This window comes from Nipponia nippon, unplaced genomic scaffold (assembly GCF_047370975.1).
Source record: "Nipponia nippon isolate SJK-2023a ecotype South Korea unplaced genomic scaffold, ASM4737097v1 scaffold_3, whole genome shotgun sequence".
Lineage (NCBI taxonomy): Eukaryota > Metazoa > Chordata > Aves > Pelecaniformes > Threskiornithidae > Nipponia > Nipponia nippon.
The window spans coordinates 64,253,344-64,270,820 of record NW_028262347.1 but is presented as its reverse complement, the minus strand read 5'-3'; the positions used below and the strand labels follow the sequence as shown (position 1 = coordinate 64,270,820).

At 55.1% G+C, this 17,477-nt stretch overlaps 3 protein-coding genes across 12 annotated transcripts in view; 1 reads left to right on the top strand and 2 right to left on the bottom strand.

Moving 5' to 3' along the window:
* Positions 1–7,385, top strand: part of DENND2A (DENN domain containing 2A) — a 60,748-nt gene extending 53,363 nt beyond the window's left edge. The window contains exons 15-20 of the mRNA XM_087766118.1: positions 1,171–1,348; positions 2,157–2,198; positions 3,577–3,694; positions 4,333–4,572; positions 5,656–5,742; positions 6,659–7,385. Of these exons, the coding sequence (XP_087622244.1) occupies positions 1,171–1,348; positions 2,157–2,198; positions 3,577–3,694; positions 4,333–4,572; positions 5,656–5,742; positions 6,659–6,690 (697 nt within the window). The 3' untranslated portion in view covers positions 6,691–7,385. The remainder of the gene's footprint in view (positions 1–1,170; positions 1,349–2,156; positions 2,199–3,576; positions 3,695–4,332; positions 4,573–5,655; positions 5,743–6,658) is intronic.
* A 2,134-nt stretch (positions 7,386–9,519) lies between these two features.
* Positions 9,520–12,111, bottom strand: LOC148054680 (uncharacterized). The gene is made up of 3 exons (XM_087766011.1): positions 11,713–12,111; positions 10,393–10,519; positions 9,520–9,596 (listed from the first exon to the last, which is right to left on the bottom strand). Exons 1-3 carry the CDS (start codon positions 12,109–12,111, stop codon positions 9,520–9,522), a joined length of 603 nt encoding a protein of 200 aa, XP_087622137.1.
* An 898-nt stretch (positions 12,112–13,009) lies between these two features.
* LOC104012382 (uncharacterized) overlaps positions 13,010–17,477 on the bottom strand; it is a 28,274-nt gene continuing 23,806 nt past the window's right edge. For 8 of the 10 annotated variants that reach the window (XM_087765487.1, XM_087765480.1, XM_087765485.1 and 5 more), the window contains 2 exons: positions 15,838–16,015; positions 13,010–15,292 (listed from right to left, as the gene is read on the bottom strand). In XM_087765487.1, coding sequence (XP_087621613.1) covers positions 15,143–15,292; positions 15,838–16,015 — 328 coding nt within the window. In that variant the 3' untranslated portion in view covers positions 13,010–15,142. Of the gene's footprint in view, positions 16,016–17,477 lie in introns of all 10 variants that reach the window. The other 2 variants (XM_087765489.1, XM_009464756.2) reach the window with 2 other exon arrangements.

Here is a 17,477-nt window from a genome sequence, read left to right as displayed (position 1 = left end):
GATGCTAGTAAAACAAAATGATGTTATATACAGGGTTTATAGCGGCGAGCCTTCCCCCTCCCTTGACGCATACAAATGCTTCCAGACCCAGAATGGATGAGTAACTGGTGCCCTGCGGCGAGCTCTGCCGTGTCTGACTGCAGACCTTGCCTGCCTCCTGCCAGATTGCTGATGGGGTTTCTGGACGGACCCTCTTGGAAGTTGTCAGCAAAGGCGCTTACAGCCAAGCCGCTGGTGGCATTTGAAGGGGGAAGAAGGAAGGCTGTGGTCCTGTGAGCCACGGGCAGCATCCTGCAGAGGCCAGCCGTGTGCTCCCCCCCTGGGATTTCACTCTCCCGTGGTTCTGAGTAGCCTTGGCAGGCTCCACAGGTTGCAGGGTCCCCGGACAGCCTCAGCTGGAGACTGCTGCCTTCCTCCTTCCGCTGTGCTCCGGCATGGCTGCTAGGAGCTGTCGGTATGATTGGGACCAATAGAAAAGCATGCCGTTGGCACGCAGTTACTCCTGCTAAGGGTGGCCCAAAGGCAAAGCATGTATCCTGCACAGGTAGCAAGCCAAGGGGCGGGGGTGAACCATGGCTGGAACAACCTGCAGGAATGCTTGGGGACCTTGTGACTGCAGATTGTGGCCAGGGCTTTGCCAGGGGGTCCAAGCAGGCTGTCCAGCTGTGCTGACAAGGCCAAGAGTATGGCCAGCAGGTAAGTGGGCCACAGTGCAGCCCAACAACAACTACAGCCCACTGCTGTAGTGGTGGAGCAGTCTTCTACATGCCACGGCTATGTGCTGTCTGTGCTGGACAGCATAGGCCCTGTGCATTCAGACCCATGGCTTTCCCATAAAAGAGCATAAACTCATTTCTCTAATGAGAGGCAGTGGTATGGAAGATCCCATGTCTGTGTGGTGTTTCCCGTCAGGGCACTAGAGGAGCAGATGCTGGATTCAGTGGAACCTGTCTCTTGTCACATGCGCGTGGGTCAGGATTGTCTTTGAAACACAGTCTCCTGTTATGGGTCATTGCTCCTGAAGCTGAAAAATGCGGTCAGAAATTTGGGAAAGCCCCTAGTAATTACAGAGATCAATCAGGGAACAATTGAGAGAGCCCTGATTTCTAGGAAGCACCACTTCTCTCCTGACTGACTGGCCATTGCCCTTGGTTGTGTTTCATCTTCCAGCACTCTCTCCAAGTGTTGCCACGCCACGGTGGCCCTCCTGTACCCCTTCACCTGGCAGCACACCTACATCCCCGTGCTGCCGCCTTCCATGATCGACATCGTGTGCTCGCCCACCCCCTTCCTCATCGGCCTGCTCTCCAGCTCCCTGCCCTGCCTGAAGGAGCTCCCGGTGGAGGAGGTGAGCCATGCGTCCGCACCGCAGCCTTGCTCTCGGTTGCTTCCATTGGGCTGAGTTGTCTTCTGTCCCAGGAAGGCTGCTCTTGAGAGTCTGCCTTGGCAGCTGACGGCGTGAAGGAGCCGAGGTCTCATCCTCTGGCTCCTGTGAGCGTGGGGTGAGGGAGGGGGTGGACATCCCCCGGGGAGGCAGAGGGCTGCGCTCTGCCTCGTCTGCAGCTTGGGAAGGTGCGGGGCTGGGATCTCCCACTGTGAGGCTGCTGGGGGTGGGAGATGATTTTATTAAAGTTTCTGTTGGTTTCTGCATAGCGCTGTCTAGGGGCTAAGCACAACATCTGCCAGGCTTGAAGTAATGATTGCTACAAATTGGCCAGGATAGCTGCCCCTCTAATTAACAGAGGTGCCTAATGAAAGGAATAAATAATTAAGAACTGGATTCATGGTGCATAAGGGTGAATGCAGCAAGGCTGAACATGGTCGGGGGGGCATTTCCCTCCCTGCCCACCCAGGGAACAGCGATGCAGCAGAGGGAGAAAAGACAGAGCTCTGACCCCGACCTGGCAATGAGGAGTGGTGGGCTGGGCTTGGAGCACAGCCTCCTGCTGTTCTGCGGTTTGCGGCGACGTCGTCAGAAAGCCGCAACAAGGGCTCCGCTCTTGGCTCGGGCTTGGGTGCCAGCTCCAGCTGCAGCAGTGGGTAGGAGGAGCAGGGGCAGGGCCAAAGCATTTGCTCCAGAGCAATTACAGATTAAGATAAACTCCAATGATGGAAATAATGACTTCCCCTTTTTATTCTTGCTCTCTCATTCTTAGGTCCTTGTTGTTGACCTTGTAAATAACCGGTTTCTGAGACAGGTGAGCAGAGCTATTTTGTATCCTTCATCATCTACTACTGCACCTTACCTCCCTCTGTGTTTGCTGACCTGCCTGGCTGGCTGGGTCACTTACTCCCCACACAAACTGAGGCAGGATTTGTGGCTGGCAGTGTTATAGGGGTTGCTGCATACATATTTAATATGAGAGTCCCAAACTACAGCTGTTGAGGACCAAATCGTTGTGCATTATCTCTCTCGCTGTTTCTTTTTTTTTTTTTAAAGAGGGAAAATGGTGGCACTTGAGCACTGTGGGTCCTTAAGTGGCATCCTGTAAGGCCGAGGGCAGAGCTGGAAAGCCTCAGCTTAGCACTGCTTAGTGCTGCTGGGGAGCAGTGCAGGCTCTTCCAGCCTGTGTCTGTCAGTCCCACTCCTGTCGCATACCCAGCCCTGAGGAGGGAAGGGAGCCTTGATGATTTCTTCAAATCCCTTCCTGCCCCAAGGAGCTTGTGATTCCTCACTCCTTGCACTGGATGGGTCACAAGTAGGAAACTGGTACACGGGAACCTAGCAGTTGCTCTGCAGATGAGATTGCCTGCTGATTTTTACTTCCCTTTGTCGTGGAGAGGAGGAGTGGGATATTGAAGGGAAGAGGTTAGATGAGCAAACGTGCTCCTGGCCTGGGAAGCTGGTTTTGCTCCCAAACTGTTTGGCAGATCGCTGAGCAGTGCTGGCTGCGTGGTCTCTGCTGAGCCTCAGGTCCCATGAGTGGGATGGGACAAGCGCACCTCCTGCTGCAGGGAGTAGCGTGTGAGTGAAGGCCACTCCTCTGGTGCAGTTCTTGCTTGCCAGCTGCCTTAGCTGCAGGGAAATGCTTTATCTTGCACCTCTCTTTTGGAGATTTAAGTTAAATCACGCTGTCTCAGCCAGAGCTGGTAGGAGCTTGCACACAGTCACTGGCAGTTCCTTGGTCTACGGGAACTCATTACACCTCCGTAACACCATCAGTGCCTGAGCAGAGCTGAGCAGGGCGTTGTGCTCACCTGGCTGCACGCCAGCATTGTTCAGATGCGTCCTCTCTGTGGTGGTGCGAGTGCTGGCAAGCAGACGGTGAGGCTGCAGGTGAGCACTGCCCGGTAGCCTCCCAGATCAGACACCTGAAATTCTTCCAGAATAGGAGAATATTTGGGACAAGACACTCCCTTTCTCTTTCCTCTCATGCTTCTTGATAGTCCTGGACTGGGAGGTGCTGGGAACGTGCCAAGCATGTTACGCTTCTCTCTCTCCCTCTTCCTCTCCTCATGGTTCATTTTTAGTGCTCCCCCTGCCGTGCTGGGGACGGGATAGGAGCTGGCGAGGAGAAGGGCAGGGGCTGGCTGTGTCCCAGCTCCAGGCCCTGAGGAGGTGGCTCTGTTTTGCAGATGGAAGATGAGGACTCCATCCTGCCCCGCAAGCTGCAGGCTGCCCTAGAGCACATTTTGGAGCAGAGGAACGAGCTGGCAAGCGACAAGGAGGAGGGCCCTGTCAATGGCAAGCAGGGTAACGCACGGTGCCTTTCAGCTTAAAACCATGTTTCTTCCTGCCCCTTTTTCTCCTGTCATTCCTTAGGGGAGAACTAGGCTTGTATTGCATTTAACACCACAGAAGTTGGAGGAGGTGAGGATTTTGGTTGAAGCTGGGTTAAATATTCCATTGTACCGGGGACAGTTCTCTTTGTGTGAAGACAAACAGTACTCACCCCTTCCTGGCTCTCTCCGTCCTTCCCTTACGGCTCCAGGGAACACCAGTACTCCTTTCGGGGGGGTCCCACAGGCCACTCTCTGCTGCTTACCATGTGAGTGATGCAGGCTCCTCCGGGGGCCAGTCCACCTGCAGAGCTGCAGTCTTGGAGGCGGCCATGTGGCTCACAGGCAACTGGGTTGAGACAGCTCTTTGGGGGGTGGTACCGGCATCTCCTGGTTGCAGGGGAGCCAAGACAAAGCTTGGTGGCTTTCAAAGAAGTAGCAGCCCAGTCCTCTTCCATGGCAAGCACTTCCTAGGATGCTGTCTCTCTTGAGCAGCTTTTTCTGCTGAGGCTAGATCTTAAAAAAGCCTAGGAGTTTGTGCCCAGGGCTTTTCCTAGCATGTCCTTACCTTACAGCACTGTCCTCACTGCCGCCTCTTTCTTTTCTCCTTAGAGACTTGTCCTTTGAATGAGGTGGTGTCCGAGGCCTTTGTCCGTTTCTTTGTGGAGATCGTGGGCCACTACTCCCTCTTCCTGACCCCCACCGAGCGCGAGGAGCGGACCCTGCAGCGCGAGGCTTTCCGCAAGTCCGTCTCCTCCAAGAGCCTCCGACGCTTCCTGGAGGTCTTCATGGAGACGCAGATGTTCGGGGGCTTCATTCAGGAGCGGGAGCTGCGGAAGCAGGGGGTCAGAGGTGAGGGGCTCTGCCTGGGCTCTGCAGTCATGGAAACTTCGCTGTTGCTCCCACGAGAGCCGGGAGGTGCTCACCAGCTGCCAGCTCTGTCCCCAGCACCGTGGCTGGAGGCTACAGTCTCTGTGCAGGGACACCAGGAGGGGTGTGGTAGGGAAGCGCTAGTGCAGGCTGATAGTTTGTTCTGACACCCCTGCGCGGCCTTCAGGAAGTCACTCGGGGATTTTTTGTCTCTTTTTCCTTATCTTCCCAAAGAGGAGTATCACCTCACAGGAGCGTGGTGAGACATAGTGTTTGCACAGTGCATGGGAACTGGCTGCTGGAGAACAGGGGCTTTTTGTGCGCAATCTGGTAGTTTCTCATTGAGGTTGAGGTTACGGGCACCCTTCACCGCTGCAGTAAGGGACGTGAGCGGTGCCCTCCATGTGCGTGCCTCTTCGTTCCATGCTGAATTCCCATCAGGATTGTCACAGTACACTGCTGGAATGAGTTATTCTTGCAGTCCCTAATGTTCCCTTCCCACATCTAGAGGAAGAACTGGCTGGACTGGTTATGGCTGTTTTGACTAGTAGAAAATATGGATGCTCATGTCCTTCCCAGAGCTGCTTCTGTTGTTTCACTCCTGTTATCCCACAGTCCCAAGGGCTCTACTGGCAGCTGAGGTTTCCCATTCCTGCTGCTGCTCGGTGCTGGCTTAGCACTTTCCTCCCAAGCACTAATGAGCAGTGGACACTTGAATAGGTGGCTGAGTAAAAGAGGTTTTGCAGCATGGTAAATCCTGTGTGATGATTCCCCAGATGATCTCACTTTCTGGACTTAGCCATGTTCGCAACAGAATGAACGGAGGTTTTGTCTCTCTTTGTGTGAGGTACAAAAGCTCAGTCAGCCTTGCAGTGGGGAGGGAGGAGGCGGACCAAAGCTCCTGTCCCAGATCTGGGCTCAGCTGGTGGAGGAGGTGGGGTGAGTTGTTCCCTCTCGTGTGCAACAGTTTATTGGTAAGCTGGGACAGTATGCTTTCAGATGGGCGTTCTTACTTTTATTTATAGGGAAGCAAAATAGAAGGTGTTGACTTCTTTGTTTCTGCAGGTCTGTTTGAGGTACGGGCTCAGGAGTACCTGGAAACACTTCCCAGTGGGGAGCAGAGTGGAGTCAATAGGTTCCTGAAAGGCCTAGGTAAGGAACCAGCAAAACCCTTGGCTTCTCAGGAGGCTTTGGCTTCTTGTTGCCTTCAGGTTTGGCAGCAGAGAAGCTGCTGCAGGGTAGCAGGACTCTGCTAGCAGCTGCCTGTGCTCTGAACCTTGAGTGATCGGTGCCTGGCCATGTATCCCTGCTCTGGCACACTGTTGGCTCTGCTCCCTGATCTGCCACTTGTCTGAAGGCTGGTGGAGAACCAGAATCTGGGCCATGAGCTACATCTGTGTGTTCCAAAGGAGATGGACGGGTCTGAGGAGGCAATGGAGCAACCAGTGACTTGGGGTGGTGGATGCAGTTCCTGATGGGGGGAGTGACACGGTCTCCGTGGCCTTCAGGTTTGCCCTGAGGGATCAGCAGTGGGAATCGCCCAGGAGTATCCTAAGGCTGAATCCATTTTCCACTGTAAGAGGAGCTAGATGAGACCTCCAGACTGAAGTTAGAAGTCCTTGATAAGTCATTGGACACCATGGCTAAGACAGTTTGATCTTCAGTTCAGATTGCATCCCTGGCCCTCTTGTCTTTTCTTGACCGTTTAAGAGCAGCAGTGTCTGTGGGGCTGGTGTGCCCTGCCTCTTACTCACACACACTCTGGCCAGGTGACCTTAGTAATACGTTCACCTTTCAGGACCGCTGGGCAAAGGGGCTCCAGAATGTGTGCCGGGGGGCTTGCAGGGCCCCAGTCTGCAGCGCTGCTCCCAAGGGGTGGGCAGAGCTATGACCTGCTCTGCAGGCACCTGCGTGAGCTTTGCAGGGCAGGTGGCTGTGGGTAAGGACCCAGGGCTGGCAGCAGGGGCCATTCTCTGCATAGGCTTGCTTGGCTGATGGTGGTGGGGAGAGTGACACTTGTTTTGTGTGTCACTGTGGGGAGCCCATTTTCCTTTCTTTGTGTCTCCAGGTAGCAAAATGAAATTCCTCCACAAAAAGTAAGAGCGAAGCACATCCTCGTTCCGCAGAAGAGAATGGCTTTACCATTTAACAGCAATAAATCAGACTATTATCAACCGTTCCCATTCAGCCTGCTCCCAGGAGCCAACAGCCTTGGGTGAGCTGACCACAGCCAGGATGCGCTCGCACAGACGTGTGGTGCCGCAGGAAGATTTGATGGCGGCGAGGCTGCCGGGACAGGTTTCTGGATATCTACAGTACCATGCACTGGACCAAGCACTCTCTGAACTCTGCACTAGCATGTTGCAGGCATCCCAGCGGATTGGATCTCTTAGCTAGTCAATTCTTTGTTTTGTTGTATTTTTCTATTTATATTGGGGTTAGAACAATTATTAACCAATGACTCTTGCCCTGCCTCCTCTCTCTGCCTGGTGCTGCAGGAGGCCAAAGCGGGACTCCCACGGCCCTGAGCGGGCAAAGCTCAGGCCTGGAGGAGGGGAGGAACGGAGCTGCATGGAAATAGGTCTCTGCAAAGCGAGGACGCTGAGGGCTGCAGGGATGATGTGGACTGACCAGGAGGAGCTTCCAAGCAAGGGAGAGGGGTGAGGGGGAACCACTAAACCTACTGAGGACTTGATGGGCCAGCCAGCTCCTCGGGTGGCTGTGCCAGGGGGTCCTGGCACGAGGAGAGGCCTTTCCTTATGCAGTGTAATTAAAAGCGAGTGGTGTAAAAAGCATGCGGACCCTTGGTGTTTTGGGGAGGGGGACGAGCTGTGTTTGCCCAGCAGCCCACCTGGCGCTGAGCATGAGCCGGAGAGGACATCTAGCAGCTGAGCCCTCGGTTTGGCCAAGCCCTTGGCTTCCCTGTGAGCCTCGCAGCCCAGGTGGCCTCGTTCCCTTGCCTGGCTGCTTGCAGGGGAAGCCCAAAGTGGAGCTCACCTGCAGGGTCTCACCTGGGAGACCTGCTCCCTGAAGGTCAGACAGGCTCTCCTCTCCCGTCTTGGGTGTTGCTGCTGGGGAGCACGGTAGGAAGCAGGCAAAGGGAGCGTGCCTGCTGCTGCCGTCTGTGCTCCTGGCTGGGGAGGAGGTAGGACCTGCCGTTGCCCCCCTCCTGCTCGCCTCTCCTCCGTTTTATGGGGAGGAGAGGTGGGGGGGCATCAGGGGAGGCATGTGGAGGTTGAGGGGGGCAGTAAGGGCTCTTTTCCAGCTGGAGTGAAAGCTGTTTCCCTTGCACCGCTTGTGAGGGCAGAGTCAAGAGCGGCCGGAGCATCCTTGGGTCTCCTCTGCTCTTTGGAGAGGAAGCCAGAGGGTGGCTCTGCTACGGCCCGAAGGGAAATCTATTCCTGGCTCCTGGGGGATTGCAGGCTGGGAGCTGTGTGCGATACCTCTCGCTGCGGGCAGCCGTGCTGTGCTGGGCTACACAGGGCTGCCAGAGGTTTTGAAAGCAGTCCAGGTGCCCCTGTGGTCAGTGGGCTTTCCCAGGTGAGAGGGCCTTCTTGACCCGCAGTGGGGTTCAGAGGAGCTCACCTCCACTCGGTAATAGAGGGGGAGCCGTGGGTCCAGTGCTGCGCTGTGAATCTTTTGAAGGCTGCGTTTCCAAAGTTTCCTACAGTGGCAGCCTCTTCCTTTGCTGGGTTTAAGGACAGAGGAAATGGGTTGTGATGGGTGGTGGCAGGAGCGGGCAGCTGGGTGGGTGGAGAGGTGGAGGGGTGAGAGCTTGGAGAGATGGTGCTCGTTGGCTCCCAGTGGAATGGGGCTTGTTATGTCTGTGACATGTGCCACTATCTGGGGGCCAGATAAGCTGGGCCAATGGCTCTAGGTGGCCATGCTTGAGCAGGGGGTTGGCCCAGATGACCTGCACAGGTCCCTTCCCACCTCAACCTCTCTGCGGTCCTGTGGTGAGCCCCATAAATGCAGGACAGCAGTAGTGCCAGGCCAGGCAGGGGGCAGGCAGGCAGCACCTGCAGCTCTACGCTCCCCGGCTCGCGTGTGGGGACAGCTGAAGCAGCGATAGAGGGGGTCAGAGAAGCCGGCAGCATTTATCTCCCCGGCGGGGGTCAGGCTGCCACAGGGGTGGCCAGGCGGGGGGCGTGGGGGGCTGCCCCTCAGATGTGCTGAGCAAAATGGGCACAACTTAAAGCCTAGCCTGTCACAGGAGGCAGTGGTGGCCCGCCAAGGAAACTGCGGTGGAGTTCAAGGTGAATCAAATGCTGTGTTTTAGTTCTTTTTAAAAGGTGTTTTTCTTCCTAATGGTAGCAAAATGGGGTTTTGCAAAGCTGGGATGCACCCACACATGCAAAGGTGGCCAGGATGCCTGCAAAGCTTTTTGGGGTGCTAAATGAAGCTGATCTTGTGGCTCAGCTCAGGCCTCCAGAAGCAGGTGCCCTACGTGGTCCCTGGGGGCCCTGCGTTCCCCTTCAGAAGTGACGTTTTCAACAGCGTGGGACTTCGCCTTCCTTGGTGGGAGCCATGGTAAGGAGCTGGGCGGGCTTCCTGGGCTGCCCGATGCTGGCAGGCGCCTTAGCTCAGCTTGAACTTGTGTGTGAGCACACCAAGATACTGGCAGCTTTTACTGCAACATCCCACTCGCTAAAATCAAAATGGGCTGTGAAGTAGCCCCATTTGTCTCATTTGGGGGCTCCAAGCGGGCTCTGCCAGCACGGGGCTCTCTGGCCACTCAGTGCTTTCGTGGGCAGCTCTCAGGAAAGCAGAAATCAAGCCTACATAGTGTACAAAATCCAGGGGGGTGTTAAAAAACCAGCGGCATGAGAAGTGCAGTGAAAGAAACATTTACAGCTGTGTCATTAAGGATTTAAAATGAAACTCGGACAGAGCGCGTTGGTCTCCAGCTGCCAGACAGCCTGTCCAGCTTTATGTCGAGCCGCGTTGCTCTGGGATGAGCAGGGCCCTGCGCCCCTCAGGGCTCTGGATGCTTTGGAGGAATCCACCTGTGAAGAAAAGAGCAGATGCCCAGAGAAGACTGTGTGAACAGAGCACGTACACTGGGTATGCCCTATATACTATAAACACACACACACACACACACTATATATACTATATATACCCAGACCATTATGTTTTCCTACTGTACGTCCCACAGCCAAGGGTTTCCCACACCGGAGCTGGTGTCTGTGTGTTTGGTAGCCTCGGATGAGTTTCTCCTCCGTGACCATGTGTATGTGGGTGCAGACAAACGTGCTAAGGCAAGAGGCCAGCCTGGGGGCAGTACGGATGTACCGAGGGGTACTGGAGAACGGGGACACTTGCTCGGCATGGTTAAACGTTAAAAGCTGCGATCTCTGCTCCCTAATGGTCCCTGGTTAATTAAGCAGCTCGCGCATGCCAACGCGAGCAGCTCTTTGGGGCTGGGAGCCCGTGATGCCCGGGAGAGCCGCGCTTGTCGACTCCCAAGCCACCGGCTGAGCCCCGTTCCCCTCCTTGGCTTCCCCGCACAGGCTCTCGCGTCCTGCAAGGTCTCAGAGTGCTGGGAAAATCTCAGCTCTTACGGATGCTTACTGGAATGCCCCATTCAGCATACAGCCGTCCGTTCATCGCTGACAGTGGCCAGTGCCGGCAGGACAGACGGAGCCCTGTGCAGCTGAGTTTAGGGGTCGAGGCCCTGCCCTGCACAGGGTGGGTCTGATTTGGGGTTGGGGGGGGTGTAGCCGAAGGGCTGTGCTTGCGGGCGGCTGCATGTGGGGGTCCCTGGTGCCAGCAGCCTACAACCCCTGGCTTGCAACCTACCTCTCTGCCTGGAGACGGCTTTCAAGTCGCAGGTGCCGGCGGGCAGCTTGCAGGTGTAGAGCCCCAGGCAGCCGCTGCAGTCGGAGGGCTTCTGGCAGGGCCGGGACTGGATGCCGTGGCAGGAGTGCTACAGGGGGAGGGAGAGAGGTGGCCGCGGTGCTGGCGTCCAGCCTTGCCCAGCCCTGGCCTGGGACCCCCTCCCAGTCACAGCCCCGTCATCGCTCTGTGCTCCTGCTGCTGAGAGCCCCGATCCCCAGGAGCCTGTGCCATACACAGGCTCGAACAGATACTTTCTGTGCAGGCTTGGCTGCCTGAGAGCAGCCTCTCATAAAGTCAGGTTTCCTTTTAGGGTGTGCACGTCCCACAGCTGGTTAGTCAGTCGTTTTGGGGTGACATGAACTGCTCAGCCCCAGGACCGCACTTGCCGGGGGCTGTTGGCTCCAGCACGCTCAGGCTGACAGCGTTGCGATGCCTGGGGGTGAAATGAGCTCAAAAGAGCCTCTTCATCTCCGTGAGATGGGCAGATGGACTCTCGTTAGAAAGCAAAGCCACCTTGCAGAAGATCATATGATATACTGGGATGAGCATTTGCTGCTGGATGTTTCGTTTCCATTCAAACCATCAAATAATGCAGTGAAACCTGCAGTAGCGGGACAAGCTGCTCACCAGGCTATAGAGCAGCAGCTTCATGCAAGGAGCTGGGGAAGTCAGGGCCCAAGGAAGCCGTTTCAGGGGCAGCTCGTTACTGCTTCTGGCAGAAAGCGCGCTAAGCGGCTGGCCCCCACAGCTGATGGGCTGCCGCCTGCGCGGCACAGGGGGGTGCCCCCAGCCCACCTCCTGGGCACGGCGTTTTGGGACACGCACCCCGACCTGCACTCGCCTCCTGACCTGCTCACCGCCTGCGTGCAGGGCCGTCGGCTCTGCTCTAAGCCTCCCCAGGTACCAGATGGGGTTTTGGGGTTGTCACTACCCACCACCCTTGTCTGCACCACAAGCCAAACAGTGCTGTGAGGCCATGTTGTGGCTGGCACTTTCACACTCGGCTCATGAGGAATAGCCCAAAAGCAGCTTTTCCATCTTATCTACCCCAGGGAGCTGGGAAGGACCCGTTTCTTTGGCCCCGTCCTCTTTGTTAGGCGCTCGTAACGCCCTTACACGTGGCCCCTCCGTGCCCTGCAGATGGGTCAGCCGCAGGGGCTCGCCGAGCTGCCCGACCCCGGAGCCAGGAGCGGGGGGCTGGCACCTGCCCTCACTCCCGTCACCCTGCAAACCCTCCGTGCAAACCCTCATCCCCGCTGGCTGCGGGCAGGCTGTGCTTACCGTGTCCCCATTGAACTTCCCGTGGCCCTTCAGGTGGTGGCCCAGCCTGGTGCTCCTGCCGCGGGGAGGCTGCCGTGGGAGCCTCCGGGGCCGGTCAGGGGGGTCCTGCCCGCCGCTGCCCAGCGGAGGCTTGGTCATGGCCTTGCTGGGGGACCCAGTGCTGGGAGGGGCCTCTCCCACCAGCTCCCACACAGCGGCCAGGAGGCGGCTCCCCTCTGAGCCCTGCCCGGGCAAGCTGTCCCCTCCATCTCCAGGTGGCTGAAGGTCTTCTCCATGGCCCCTGGCTCCTGGCTGCCTCTCTGAGGCGCCTGCCCGGCCCCCCAGTGCCTCAGACGGTGCCGGGGACGAGGAGAGCAGCACCAGGAGGAGCGCAGTGACCGTCAGGACTGGGGTCTCCATCCCCGGGGCCTGCCTTTGCTTGGGTCCTCCTGCCCAGACGACGCTGTTGGAGGCAGGAGCAGAGGTGGAAGCTGCCTCTCTTCCCTACTGCTGGATCCAGCTGAAGTCATTTTTATAGCGCAGGGACCTACCCCAGGGGCACAGCCCTTTTCCCCCGCCCCTGCCGTGTCCCACCTCCCCGCTTGCGAGCAAACCTGGCTGCTGGCGTGGGCCCCCATCCCCTCCCTCGCATTCCCAAACGCCCCAGCACCCTCCCGCCACGGCCACCCTGTCCCCGCTTCACAACGGGTACGCGCATGCCTGCGGCGTCTCTCGCTTGTGAGCACGGGGTCTCTTAGCTCAACAACACTTGCAAGCAAGGTCTTTGCAAAGGGAGGGGGGCTGCTGGTAAATGTTTGTGTGTGGGAGAGGAAGGGGGGATGTACGAGATCAAAGTGGGTCCCTTTGGCCTCTGAAAAGGCAGCCGTTATATTTTCACTGTGGTTTCCTAAGGAGGTAGCACTGATGTGACACAGCTTTGTCAGTTCTCCAGCCCACCCCTGGTGCCTTCTCAGCTCTTTACTCAGTTTTAGCCAAATCTGATGGAAAGGCGGCAGGCTCAGGGGGAAGGAGTTGCTATGAGCGGGGTGAAAGTGATCTGGGTAGAGGGAAGACACCCAATTAATGCCTCCATCCATTGCAGTGGGAGCTCATTTCTTACTAAAGAGCAGAGCCCACACAGGAGAGTTGTGTTTGACCAAGCTTTGATTGGCTTTTGTGTTGTGTTAGATACCAGCGATCTGCTCCTCAGCCACGGGTCCTCGCCAGCGGGTGACCTCTATACGAAATGAAGGGTGAGCCCATACTCCAGGCTTACTATCCGTCAGGTTCAAAAATGGCCAGCACCAAGACCCAGCTCCACTGGCAATTAGTTTTAATGAGTTTCAGCATTCACTAAACTGTTGACTGATTACCCATGGCGACCGCAGTTGCATCCTGTGCACATCATGTGTTGGGAGAGAGGGTCACCCTTCCTCATCGCTTCCGTGGGAGATGTCCTTCTCCCTAATACTTGTCCGTATTTGGCATCTCTCGGATGGGGAAGGGATGGCACCTTCCACCACATCACGGCCTCTCTGTCAGCACCTTCTTGGACGAAAGGTTGCGGTCACAGTCCTGAGCATCGGGACTATCCTCTTTTCCTCAGCCCCACTTACTAGCAGGGAGGGTCACCCCCAGAGCCTTTTTCCACCGAGTTCTGGCTCCTCATCCACCAAAGGGCAACATTTGCACGTGCACAGGACCGCAGGAAAGATGCTTTCGTTCAGAATTGCTCTGTGTGCCTGCGGAGGGGGGACTGACGGCGCTGGCTTTAGACACAGCATTTGGGTAGGATGCAATTACCGCTTCCAGCCAGAAGATAGCTCTGAATTAAAGAGCCGGGCAGGACGGGGCAGCAGTCATACCGCTGCAGCCTCCACCGCCTCCAGCCGCTCCGAGGACAAATTTCCAGTGTGAAAAGGTGTCTGTGGTCCTGTCTGCTGTGCTGCATCCTCCTGGTGGGAGGAAGGACTCTGGAGGGTGTAGTGAGTGCTTTTGTGCCCGTGTAAAGCTGAGAGACAGTTCCCCTATCCCACTGTGGCTTAAAAGTTAAAAAAGAAAACCATCCACCACCACAGTCTCTTCTGCAGAGTTGCCAGCCCATTCCCCTGGGTGTGAGCAAAAGGAAGGCAGGAGACCGTGCAGGAGACCAGATAGCTGATTTCTACACATCCACTGGTATTATTTTCTGTATAGACAGTAAAAGTGTACGAGCGAAACACAGGTATTTTCATGCATGGCTGTTGTAACGATGGAGCTGGACACTGCAATCAGTGGCAGCTGCTGTAAGGCTGTAACGGAGAGGGAGGCTGTTTTGCAGACACTGTACCTGAAGCCTGTGTAGGACCCTGCCCTCCCCCAGACATCATTTTGGCATTTGCAATTGCACGGTGGGTGCTCCCCTGTGGACCAGGGAGGAGTTCACATGGCCACTGTCCTTCTTACCTCTGATGTGGGAATGGCTCAGCAGCCTTGAGCCAGCAAGCATCCCCGTGAGACCCCCACAGAGGTCTCCCGCCACCAGCCCACTGCCAGCCCCTGCTACTCCCCTTTCAGCCACCGGTGGCCCTGCATGAGACTGAAAAAACAGAGGCAGAGCTGGTGTCTTCTCACCCTTGAATTCAGTCGCTCTGAGGCTAGAAGGCATCTAGAGGAGCTATCTCTGGGAGATAAGTTACACAACAGCAGAGTGAGAAGCTGATTTCCATAGCCAAGCTGGCTACGTCAGCTAATTGTGAAAAGGCTGTGGACCAGACTTAGCCTGTGTAAAATTGTGTAGATGTCCTTGCTAATAAAGATGCTGGAGGGGTTAAAGGCAGAGGGCTCAACATGCAGCTCTAGCCTGGACAGGGTCAAGGAAGCTCTGCTCTGTTCCTGCCTTTGCCATGGACTCGCTGTTAACTTGGCAGAGCCATTTGAGCTACACAGCTTGTGTGTCCACCTGTAAACAAGGGCCGTGCTTCCCCTCCTCCCTGCAAACAATGTCATTATCCTGAGCTGCTGCAATGGTACCAGGAGACTTCTTATTCTGGAGGGAAGGGAAGGTGTGAATGAATGTTTTGGTCCCAGCAGGCAGTGCTCTGTGAGGATCACATCTGCCAGTGCTCCTCTCCAGCCAGCCACCAGTGGGAAGTTTTCCGTGTCAAATAATACCCAATGGTTTGCCAAGTGGTCAGAAACGGAGGCATGGAGCGAGGGTCTTGCTCCAGCTCTCCGAGGTGTGTGTATGTGGGTGAGTGGGGTGTTTGCTCTTGACACTCTGGGCTGAGGAGGAGGGAAGCCCCAAGTTCAGATGAATGTGTGCAGGACAAGAGGCAGTTATCTTTTAAAGGACAACAGCTTAGCCCCTGGTTAGTCTGGCCTGCTTTCTCCAGGGGCATTGGACTTCAGAACAAGAAAGTGCAGCATTTGCTCTCTGTCTTGGGAAGACTGATGAGGTTGTCCTGCAGTGTTATGTGCCCGCCAGCTGCACCTTGCCACACATTATGGTCCATGGGACCTCACGGATATAAACCAGGAGTGAGCAGCAAGCGAGGATGTTGCTGCTGAGCCCACTTGAAGAGACATGGTCCTGAAGATCTGGGAGTCGGCGACAGAGGAGCTACAATGATAATGGACAACAGTGACACAAGGTGGAGGAAGGGAAAATCCCCTCAGGAGAAAATCTAGGAAGGACTGGAGGTTCAGGGAAGGAAGAAGTCTGAAAGAGCAGAAACCAGCTTTTCTTTACAAAGAAGAAGCAGCCTGGGTTGGGGCCTCCTTCTCTGAGGGTTTACTCAAGACCAAAACAGGTGAGTGCTCTCCTTGGAAGGGGAGGTGAGATAAAATATCAACAGGCTGTAGACAGAAGAACCAAGCTGTGGTTGCTGTAACCCATCAAAAAAAAAAAAAAAAAAAAAAAAGGAGAGGAAACAACAGCAGACTAACATGAGTGTGAACAGTGCAATACAAGTTGTCACCAAATGCACTCCATTGATACTTCACCTCCCAAAAAGCAGTGTGCACCAAAAGTCTAAGTCCTCTGGTCAGCAGCCAGCTTTTGAGCTTGAAGCTCAAAACATGGCCCAGTTCCTGGAAATAGCAATGCTGGGAGTGCGAGGAGGTGATGGATGAGAAAGCCATGGTGCCCTAGTCCAACTTCCATACCTTCACCTCTGGCCAACTCCTGCTCTTGACTTGCTCCTGGCTGACACTGGAAGTGCTGATTTCTGGGGAAATGGGCTCATAGGAACGGAGAGACAAGCTTGCAGCAAGCAGACCCATCCGGACACAGGTATCTGTGTCATGTTGAGCAAGCATCCCTGCAAGGATTCCCGCCATTAAGCTGTGGAGAGAAAGAAAGGCGGTTTTGAACACTGGGGAACACCTTTGACCTCGGGAACACGGCCATTCGTTTGTAAGAGCATTCATTTGGACCCAAACCAACACTTAGAGAAGCAGAACATGTCACACAGGAGGGGTGAGGTTATAATGAAAAGTTTTTGCTTTTTTATATTTATTTTTCAATTTGGAGTAATAAATAGTGCTATTTATTCGCATGTTATTTGCTTCTCATCTGAGAAGTTGAGGTACTTTCCCATTCCACCACATTTTCTTTTCTCCCCAGTTTTCCAGGTGAGGCAGGAGAAAAGAAAGGAGTCCAAGAAGGGAAGAACCTATTTTTCCCTTACTCTCTAATTATTTTGTCACTTCTCTGCTCCTTGTTGGAGCCTCGTTACATTCCCTCCTGTCCCCAAAGGGGTGGATGGGAAGAGAGGTAAAGTTTCCATATGTATGTGAACAGGGCAACAGACACAACTGGAAAAACAAATCCAAAGCTGAAATGAGACTGTAGATTCAGATTTTTGTAAACTTTAGCTGTGGTTTTCCATTTGAGATTTCCCAGTAAAAATTATGTGAGTGCTTGGAACAACAGCGGTCACCCACAGGTCCTCACAAGGCACCAAGGAGGCCATCAGGAGTAGGGGGTGACTTTGCCATCTGCCTGGCTTGCAGGGGAAGGCTCTGTTGAGGCATGGATACGGGCAGGGTGGTGTTTGTGATCGACAGGGAACAACTACTGTTTATTCATAGCTAAATACAGTAATGATGCTCAGAAACTACGAAAAGACAAAGGAGAAGTGAATGAGAAGAGAGAAGATAATGACATTTGAGAGGAAGAAGTAAGAACAGGAAAATGTGATGACAGGGAGGATTAATGAGCAAATCTGTGGGGAAGGGAAAAAGATTACCTTTGGTTTTGTGCCCTGACTAATTACCTCAACATCTTTTTATCCATAACAAAAGCACAGAAGATTATGGTTTCCATAAACCATTCAATCTCTCAACAGCTCCAGAAGTTCAGAGTAAATATTTGGGGAAGCATCCCCTAGCAATGCCGCGTGCTGGCACGCGGTGTTGTGTTGTCACGGCAGCCAGGTGCAAGGAGTAAACAGCCGCTGCTCCTCGCACACACGCAGAGCTCCTTGGGCAGCATCTCTGGAGTTGTAGGAGAGCTGCAGGGTCGAAGTGAGATGTGAGGTGCCCTGGATCACTGCTTTTGGGTGTGCGGTGTCCTCTGACCGGTGCTTCAAAAGCGCTGGGGTTCACAGAGGCTGAGGCGTGAATGTGTTGCAGCCCTGGGTTACACCCTGCTGCGTAGTCCCTTTAAAGTGCCAACAGGCTGGGCTTGGGCAACTTTACCAGTTTCTATGCTGTGGAGATGGCATGGACACCAATGCAGTGTCCTGGCATTTCCAGCCTGTTTTGACACTCTTACCCTGTAGAACAGGGATTTCTGCAGCTCA

Excerpts from the sequence above, each read along its gene's own strand:
- LOC148054680 (XM_087766011.1), bottom strand. The coding sequence starts at position 12,111 with ATGGAGACCCCAGTCCTGACGGTCACTGCGCTCCTCCTGGTGCTGCTC. Across the intron at positions 10,520-11,712 it reads GGAAGTTCAATGGGGACACG|CACTCCTGCCACGGCATCCA; the intron begins GTAAGCACAGCC and ends CTCCCCCTGTAG. Across the intron at positions 9,597-10,392 it reads AGCCGTCTCCAGGCAGAGAG|GTGGATTCCTCCAAAGCATC; the intron begins GTAGGTTGCAAG and ends TTTTCTTCACAG.